Raw genomic sequence first — 10,000 nt, 5'->3', positions numbered from 1 at the left:
ATTCTACTGCACACAACAAGGCACATTTTTCATCAGTCATGATGCAATACAAGCAGTCAGATATTGAACAACAGATTTCATTGGCTGCTATGTGTGTATTTTCACTCTCCTGTATCTCTGACATAAATGTCATTAAATAAAATAAAACTGAATGGTACAGGGTATTGGATATGGCATTTTCAAACCTGAAAAAGAAAACACAAATCACTGCTTTCAGTTCTTTGAATGAGTGATGATTTGTTGTTGTTGAAGCCAACGATCAACATGGTTCCTGAAGTTAGTTGTATTGCCAACGTGCTTGATTTTAGTGTGGCAGGTTTTACACACCGTGTAAAGCCTGGTTCACACGGGACGATTTTAAAATTGTCGGCTGATTTTCCAATCCTGAGAGACTCCACACACGGCGATAAAAAATCACGGTCTAACAGTTTTGGTCGTACAGCGTGTGGTGCGCAGCACACGGCAAAATCAACGATCACACACGAACCGATCTGACTCCCGAGCATTCCCAGGTCAGACGGGAAATCTCGCAAAATCCCTCGAGATCAAACGTGACTTCAGAGTAAACAATCATGGCGGACGAAGAGGATGCAGTGGCTCTATATATGTCTACGGTGGCGATAGTTTGTAGTTTGTTTTTAACCGGAAAAAAAAAACGTTATCAAAAGAAAAGGCGACGGTCAAAGAAGTGGAGACAACGCGAGCATGGACTATACTTGCTCTACTTATCTCCGACGTCCACCGGACTTTCTGGTGCGCCGTGCCGCCGGCTGTTTTGATGTTGTTTCCCGGTGCTTTCCTCGCCGCCTCGTCACCTCTCTTTCTGATTGGCTACACGCCACAGTCCACAGGCTGCGTGCTCGTTTGTCCCCGGGGGGACACCACACACGAGGAGGAATCGGGCCAAAACAATCCAACATGTTGGATATCCCCGATTTGAGATGGGAGCGGTCCCGACGTCCTTCAGAGCAGACGAGAGCAGTCTTAACACACCACACACGGCAGGAATATCAGATCAGATTATTTTACCATAATCGGAGCATCCTTAAGATTGTCAGAAGGGGGGAATCAGGGCTAAAATCAGCCTAATTATCCTGCCGTGCGAACCAGGCTTAAGTCTTGTCTAGTTTCCCATTAACTTCGTAGAATCCGAAATGTGCCCAGATGTCCGCTTTCCAAGCTTTGGGTGTGTTTTTAATTACCCGTCTATCGCGGTCATCTCCCTCCGCCTCAGCCATCTTGATTGTTGTTGTTATGCCCCCGGAAGTAATTGAAACGTCACAACTTTATTATCCACTCAAGGCCAGAAAATAAACAGTGACTTAATCGATTATGGCACTTTGCCGCATCGATGCTGAATCGTGCATGCCCCGCATTGCGATGCGTTGCCGAATCGATTATTGTTGACACCACTAATATATATATATATATATATATATATATATATATATATATATATATATATATATATATATATATATATATATACACACATGCATTTTTTTTAAGCCAAGAAAGGGTGGCTGTCAGTCGGGTACAGAGAATAGCAAGGTTGCGGTCTTTTTAGCGGTTGTAGTTGCGTTTAGCTGATAAAAGATGACTGTCGGGTAGAGAGCTCCGCGGCAACGCAAGGCTAGCATCTACCTAACATAGACCATGTGGGATGGTGGGTTTAGCGTTCTCAGCCTGGCAACCCCAGTGAACTTCGAGTCAGGGGTTAGCTAGACCAGTGGTTCCCAACCTTTTTTCCTTCGCGCCCCCCTTACTTATGTCTAAGAAAAGCTGAGCCCCCCCTCCAAAACCAAAGTTGAGGTAACTTTCCCTTACTTTCTTTTTTAATACAGAGGAGTTATCAGCACTTTTACGTTTCTCCGCCATGTTTCATTCATAAAATAGTGATGCTGTGGCGGCAGGAAAAACAAGGATGATAGCAGCTAGCAGCTAGCAGCTGACCTGATGACAGCAGGGTCCCAGGTTAAGAGGTCCCAGGTTAAGAGGTCCCAGGTTAAGAGGTCCCAGGTTAAGAGGTCCCAGGTTAAGAGGTCCCAGGTTAAGAGGTCCCAGGTTAAGAGGTCCCAGGTTAAGAGGTCCCGGAGGTTTGGCCTACTAAGTAGCCTGCCTACAAGTTTAAGCGAGAACAAAAATATATAGTTTTTATACAGACTTTTGTATACATTATATATTCTAGTGTATTATCATAATTTGTTTAACATGTGCAAATATTTTTTTTTTTACCTCAACCTCAAGCCAGATAAAGACTTGCGCCCCCCCTGTGATCTTTGCCGCCCCCCTTAGGGGTCCCCGGACCCCAGGTTGGGAACCACTGAGCTAGACCTTTAAAGTTGACAAAATAAACCACAAATAGAAAAACTGAGAAACAAAAGAAAAATTAACAAGGCCTAACAATGAAATGTAAGACTTTTTAGGACTTCTTAAGGACCTACGGAACCGAGTATAACATCTTAACTCACTTTTCGAGACTCCTTAGTACGTCACTAAAACAGGAGGTACACAGTTCCTGTCACCTGTGGATTCTCATGTGTTTATTTAAAGTTCCACTATTTCTAAAAGATTTCTTACTGCTGAATGTTTTCTTACGTCTTGAATCATGTTTCAGAGAGTTTAGAGCTGACTGAGGTTCTCTGGTCTCCTTCCAATCAGCATTGTCTTTAGTCTCTGGTTTAGAAGAGTCTCCAGTCTGGTCTTCAGTCTCTGGTTGTAAAGGTGGATGTGAGTTCCTGGCTGGTTCTGGTCCTCCACAGTCCTCTCCATCAGCTTCTGCCTTTCTCTTCTCTTCAGGTTGACTCTGATGAAGCTGTGACGACTGACGACCGACACATTTATGTCTTTTGAGCTTTTCTGGCCAGGCAAATGTTTTGTGACAAACACTGCAGCTGAATGGCTTCTCTCCTGTATGAGTTGTCATATGTCTCCGTACATTTCCTCTCTGTGTAAAAGATTTCTGACAGACTGAGCAGCTGAAAGGTTTCTCTCCCGTATGAGTTCTCATGTGTCTCGTCAGATTTTGCTGGGTCCAAAATCGTCTCCCACACTCAGAGCAGCTAATTGGTTTGTCACCAGCACTAAACCCCGAATCCCAGACGAGAACGTCTTCACCTTTCAGAGAGTTTAAAGCTGACTGAGGTTCTCTGGTCTCCTTCAATTCAGCACTGTCACCAGTCTCAGGTCGGGGCTCTGGCTCCTCCTGGTCCACACTGGAGCTACACTCCTGCTGCTTTATTACGTCACTAACACAAGTAGACGTTTTTTGTCCCTTGTGGACTCTCATGTGTATTTTTAAAGTTCCTTTGTCTATAAAGGTTTTCTTACAGACGGAGCAGGTAAACGGCCTCTCTCCTGTGTGGATTCTCATGTGTTTCTCTAAACTTCCTCTCGCTGTGAAACCTCTCTCACAGAATGAGCAGCTAAATGGCCTCTGTCCTGTGTGGATGGTCATGTGTATCCGTAAATTTACATTTTGTCCAAAAGACTTCTTACAGACTGAGCAGCTGAAAGGTCTCTCTCCTCTGTGAGTTCTCATGTGTCTCGTCAGAAGTTTATTAAGGCTAAATCTTTTGTCACACTCAGTGCAGCTAAAAGGTTTCTCTCCTGTGTGGCTTCTCATGTGTGCCTGAAAACCTTCCCTCTCTATAAAAGATGTCTTACAGACTGAACAGCTAAAAGGTTTTTCTCCTGTGTGTGTTCTTATGTGTTTCCGTAAAGTTCCTCTTTCTGTAAAACATTTCCCGCACTCAGAGCAGCTGAAAGGCTTTTCTCCTGTGTGAGTCATCTCGTGTCTTTTCAGACGTGACTTGAAGTCAAATGTTTTCCCACATTCAGAGCAGCTAAATGTGTTCTTACATCTTGAATCATTTTTCAGAGAGTTTGAACCTGACTGAAGTTCTGCCTCTCTGTTCTCCTCAGTTTGTCTGTGATGAAGCTGTGAGGACTGAGCTTCCTCTTCATCATCTTCACTCTTCACAGGGACAGGAGTGAATGGGAACTTGGTGATATCAGCCTCCTCCAGCCCTTGAAGCTGCTCTCCCTCCTGACTGCTCCACGGTTCCTCCTGTTCCTCTTTAATGTGTGGGGGGGGCTCTGGCTCCTGCTGGTCCACACTGGAGCTACACTCCTGCTGCTCCTCTTCACCAACAATCACTTTCTTAACATCTGGAGGTAAAGCTGAAACACAGACAATATAATAGTTGTTAAGACAAAACAAAGGCTATGATATTATAAACCTAGTTCATTAAGAACAGGCGGAGCTCTATACTGGACTCAATGGGTAACGCGTTCACACACTGAAATTTGAATAAATGTAGCCGGCTAATCAGGATGTGCCTACCTAGAAACGTTCAGCAGCACAGCATAAAAATGCAGCATCTCCGCTGTCTGACATCTTACGCTCCTTCAGCAACAGCACAGGAGCGACAGGGCTCCTAGGAAGAGGGCTCTGCCTGTGCTTATATAACTTTGTTCAGAGCTTTCAGCCGTGCAACCCCCCTCCACTGGAACTCAGTGGAACAGAGTGTCGAGAGAGGTGCCCATTAATAAATGTATTGTTATTATTTTTGGTGGACGAGAGAAAGCATCCAACTGAATGACCCGTGACCTTAATGAGCTCTTTAAGGTCCTGGAGAACAAAGGAGGGATTCGATCTGAGAGTACAACAACAGTGCAGTACAACAAGCAGACGTTAGACAGCCAATCACAGACATTATTAGATCTGTGTAGAAGCATGCTGCATGCTGATTGGCTCACTGACAATGATGAGATTTACTCCTTAGGTAATGAAATTGGGTATTGAATGACGAGGCATTTTTCGATACTGTATACTTCAGAGGCAATTCGGTCGGTGCCTAAAAAGTATCCAATTCAGTACCCAGCCCTATGTCTGGGTAACCAGGTCAAGAGGTGGGTGGTAGAGGGCTGCATTGGGATTGGGTCACGCAAATCTCGCGGGAGCGGGCGGTTTTAACTTTGCTGCGGGCGGGAGCGGGCGGCTAAAAAAACCACTGCGGGATCGGGATGTAGCCTGGAACCCCCCCACGCCAGCAGAAACCATAGATATACATATATACTGACTGAGTATATATACATATATACTGACTGAGTATATATACATATATACTGACTGAGTATATACTGTATAGGCCATCTATGAGCAGACACCAGCGTGTCTGAGCCTCCCAGGACGGGGGAGCTCCGAGCCAAGGCTCCGTCCACCCTCATCCTCGGCTCCTTCCTCCCCCTCTCTCCCTCTCCTTCTGCTCCTTCCTCCCTCTCTCTCCCTCATCCTCGGCTCCTTCCTCCCCCTCTCTCCTCTGCTCCTCTCCTCTCTCTCCCTCATCCTCGGCTCCTTCCTCCCCCTCTCTCCCTCTCCTCTCTCCCTCATCCTCGGCTCCTTCCTCCCCCTCTCTCCCTCTCCTCTCTCCCTCATCCTCGGCTCCTTCCTCCCCCTCTCTCCTTCTGCTCCTTCCTCCCTCTCTCTCCCTCATCCTCGGCTCCTTCCTCCCCCTCTCCTCTCTCCCTCATCCTCGGCTCCTTCCTCCCCCTCTCTCCCTCTCCTCTCTCCCTCATCCTCGGCTCCTTCCTCCCCCTCTCTCCTTCTGCTCCTTCCTCCCTCTCTCTCCCTCATCCTCGGCTCCTTCCTCCCCCTCTCCTCTCTCCCTATCCTCGGCTCCTTCCTCCCCCTCTCCCTCTCCTCTCTCCCTCATCCTCGGCTCCTTCCTCCCCCTCTCTCCCTCTCCTTCTGCTCCTTCCTCCCTCTCTCTCCCTCATCCTCGGCTCCTTCCTCCCCCTCTCCTCTCTCCCTCATCCTCGGCTCCTTCCTCCCCCTCTCTCCCTCTCCTCTCTCCCTCATCCTCGGCTCCTTCCTCCCCCTCTCTCCCTCTCCTCTCTCCCTCATCCTCGGCTCCTTCCTCCCTCTCTCTCCCTCTCCTCTCTCCCTCTCCTTCTGCTCCTTCCTCCCCGTCTAACAGCAGCAGCACCTGCCTTCTTTACCTTCATCTTCTCCCTATTAACCTATAAAATGACGTGTTTTCTCATGCGGGACGGGAGAAGACACAACATCAATGCATCTCTATTATTGTGCGGGCATAAATTCTCAGAGTTTTGCGGGTGCGGGCGGGAGTGGACGTACACATTGCGGGAGCGGGCGGGAGTGTAACACACACGTTGCGGGTGCGGGCGGTAATGGTCAGAAATTCGCCGGGAGCGGGATGAAGAAAACAGTCCCGCGCAGGGCTCTAGTGGGTGGGACGATAGTCGGACTACAGCGTCAGGATTATGTCATATGTCGGGAGCGTGATAAAACACGCACACAGTAAGGGCTTGATATTAATATGAGACTAAATATCTTACATTTTTGGATATCGTGATACGTTATAGCTGTCCTATTAGTTGCCTTTACCCAATTAGTCATTATATCCTCATTACTGATGATTATCAAAAATCTCATTGTGTAAATATATTTTGTGAAAGCACTAATAGTAAACAACACGCAGATATCAGTCTTCGCTCAACAATTCAAAAAACTAGAGATGTGCAGGCAGCTGCGAGCAATAAACTCATCGCGAAAGACACTTTTTGTTGGGTTAGTTGAAAGAAAATATCAGCAGAAAACTGCACTTTAAAATGTCACTGTCGTTCTTTTTTTAGTGGTGCCTTTTATATTAGGTAGAAATACATTTTGCACCAGATGTATCACAAGAAGTGTTGCAAACGTGGAGGCGTTTGTGATGTGAGGGAGCACACTTTTGAAGTTGCAGTGACATATTCGAGAGGTTGTAATCAAGGAGTTGTGGTTGTGATGGAAAACGGACCAGAGTAAAAGAAGAATTATATGCGTAAATGTTGCATTACAAGCTTGCTGCTTACTTGCAGCTTGCTTACAAGTTCAGATTTTTTTCTACAAGCTCTCGTGTTTTCTTTCTTTCTGTGACTTCAAATTCAGATTACATGTGTGTGAATATTTTTTTTTACATATTACCGTCATGACTTTGAAGGCGATCTCACCCACCCAGAGCTCCTTAGCCTGCCTTGACTGACAACTATCACAGGAAGTACAGAGTTGGTGAACCAGCCAAAGAAGTGTGTAGGAGCCACATATCGTATGTTGTTTATGCTCTCATTTATATTATTTATTGATTATTATACTGTGCACTTATATTGCAAGTGGTGGGCATTTTCATCACGGTTTGAGCGGAAGTGATAACATATTTGTTTGCTCCACCTGTTCACCTGTTGGTTTTTTGGGCTTTGACAGAGAGGGGATGGGCCTGGGAGCGAACACTTTCTGTTGAGCGCCGCACTAACGCAATTATTTCTACTCACAAAGTAGCTTTACATTTGGTAACTGCAATGCTAATTGTATTTTACGTGTGGAAGAAGAGGAATAAATCATACAGCCACAACAAAGTGTTTTGTCTGACTGTAAATACCGGTTTTATTTATACATGGCGTGTGTTACAGTTTATTCTGTCATCTGCAATCCAGGTTCGGCTTGGAGACAAATAAAAAAATTCAAATAAAAACATAATTCAAAGCGGTAAGTAGGCTTACTTCCATATCTCATAAGTACAATGCTTTAATTCTCCAACCAGGCTCCGCTGGACGATGTCTGTACAAAAGCACAATAAGATAATATAAAATATAAAATCCTGCACACAACTCGCTTCCATCACACTACTACTACCATCAACCGTTTTAACTGGTTTTAAATGTTTTATATATTTTAGTCTTTGTATTATTACGTACGTCCGTATGATTTCTGTCTTTTCCTGTTGTACTGCATGTGGCTGTTCTTTCTGTTGTGCATTTTCCATTATGTGTGCAAGTACACAAGGAACTCTGACAAATAAATTCATCTGACTCTGAATACAGCACAGGCAAACATTGGTTTTTGAGATGACCAACTTCTGACAACAGAAGTAGAAATAGGATTCATCAGAATCCTTTTCTTCTCCATTTATTATTCCTGTTATTAGACCGCTAATGAAAGACTAAAATAAAGGCCAAAGGGTTGTTTCAAACAGGAACATTTTAAGGTCAAGGGTTTTCGTATACCCACTTACAAAAGCGCCAGGATAACGTTACGTAATTTTCTGCGCAAATATGAAATTAACTAACGTGAATCACTAAATAACGGAAAGCTAATTTAAACTTCAGTGTCTCTGTAAAAAAGGCCATGCCCCTGTGCATGCATGCCCATTATGTATCCACTGTGTCTGATTACATGCTCTGCATGTGCACTCTGTGTGCCCACGCTGACGACGCCCCCTGAACGCAGCAGCGAGTGAGAAGCACGGAGGAGCAGCCACCAGCTGGACTTGACTTTAGACCGCGGCGATTTCGGATGGACAGTTCCTTTCTAGTGTGTGCGTCCATGGACATGTAAGTTCAATCATTGCGTTAGGTTACACACAGTATTGTATACTGTATTTCATGTTTCTGTTAGCTAACGCTGGGATTCAGAGCTAGCTGCTAGCCTGTAATAGTCTGTTTGAACTGTGTTTCACATTCTAATACCTATTGTTTCTATGCCGTGCACTGAATATTTCGGTTGTTTATTCTGTTTAAATGCTCGTTATAATTCTTATGGCTCATTTCTATAGGTTACACAAATTCCTTTGTGTTTGCTGATCTTGAATTGAGCTCATTGCATTCTAGTTATTATTATTATTAGCCATTAATATCGCTCTATTCACGCTATTTGTAGATGGCTATGTTTAGCTTAGGTTTGCCTTTGCTATTGGTCTGTAATGATCCTTTAAACAGTCTGGTATTGCTGTGCTTTGTTGTTACAGAACCCACACACACACAGAATACACCGTCTAAACCGCAGCCCTGGACTCTGCATCTCCTTTCTCCCACACTCTCACCTGGACATTGAAGTGGTGTCCTGACCAGACACCCTGAAGCCATCGTTGCCACACCTCTCACACAGTCTCAGTGTTTCTGTGAGCCTGAACCTGAACCTGAACCTGAACCTACTGCCGCTTCGGTTGACACCGCAGCAGACGATGACGTTACAGAAACTACAGGAGATGAGCCGGATGAGGCGGATGCTGTACTGTACGTGGTAATGTTACAAAAAAATGTATGGGGTGTCGCTATGGGACGGGAGAGAAAAATCACAGCACACTCATTAGAACTAGACTCCACCACTGCTGCCAGCCTCCATTCAGCCTGTTTTAGCCCTCTAGACAGCTGGTAGACGTCTTTTAAACGCTGACTTGGAGCTGCTGAGAGAATCAGGCGCTGTTTTATACCAGTTCATCTGTTGTGTCCAACATGTGACCTGATCAGCACACACACACACACACACACACACACACACACACAACTAATGTCCAGTTATAAACATGACTGTTAATAATAAAGTGCCTTTCCAATAGGGCTGAAACGATTCCTTGACCAACTCGAATAATTTGATTACTAAAAATCCTCGATGCAAAATGATTTGCCTCGAAGCTGTGTTTAATTAATGTTACCAACGTTGTACCGCTCGCGGTGTTTCAGCACGGAGGATTATTACACACGCCATGAAGACTGACGGCAGCGTAAATAGTGAGGGGAGAAGAGAAGAGACAGGCTGGAGAAAACGACAGAAAGTGTCCAAAGTTTGGAATCAGTTCACTGCTGCAAAATCAAACTAGCTTACCACAATAATAGCACCACGTCAATGCTTCAGCATCTCAACAGAAAACATGGAGTCTAACTTAATCATCCATTCCACGAAGAGGACCAGACAAAAGGAAATCACAGTCGTATGGACGATGAAACTACACCAAACGCAACGACTACCAAGAACAAAGACAAGAGAATACGTCGTGGTGACCACAGTCTGATCTAAAGAGACGACTTGTTGACTATCCCTTCAGAGAAACAGCTGATTGTTGACTCTCTCTCTTCCCGGAGAAACAGCTGATCAACGATCCACTAGCAGAAGTGTAACAGAGCGGTGTGGCATTGTAATCAAATATATCAATGATGGTTG

The 10,000-nt window shown here is 45.0% G+C and overlaps 1 protein-coding gene across 1 annotated transcript in view; it reads right to left on the bottom strand.

The window, feature by feature from the left end:
* Positions 1-2,632: 2,632 nt before the first annotated feature.
* The window catches only part of LOC116050063 (gastrula zinc finger protein XlCGF57.1-like), a gene marked incomplete at its 3' end in the record, with an annotated part of 8,395 nt that continues 1,027 nt past the window's right edge, over positions 2,633-10,000 (bottom strand). Inside the window, exon 3 of the mRNA XM_035998261.1 lies at positions 2,633-4,182. Within this exon, the coding sequence (XP_035854154.1) occupies positions 2,633-4,182 (1,550 nt within the window). The remainder of the gene's footprint in view (positions 4,183-10,000) is intronic.

Source organism: Sander lucioperca, chromosome 23, assembly GCF_008315115.2.
Source record: "Sander lucioperca isolate FBNREF2018 chromosome 23, SLUC_FBN_1.2, whole genome shotgun sequence".
Taxonomy (NCBI): domain Eukaryota; kingdom Metazoa; phylum Chordata; class Actinopteri; order Perciformes; family Percidae; genus Sander; species Sander lucioperca.
This window is presented reverse-complemented; position numbering and strand designations above follow the sequence as displayed.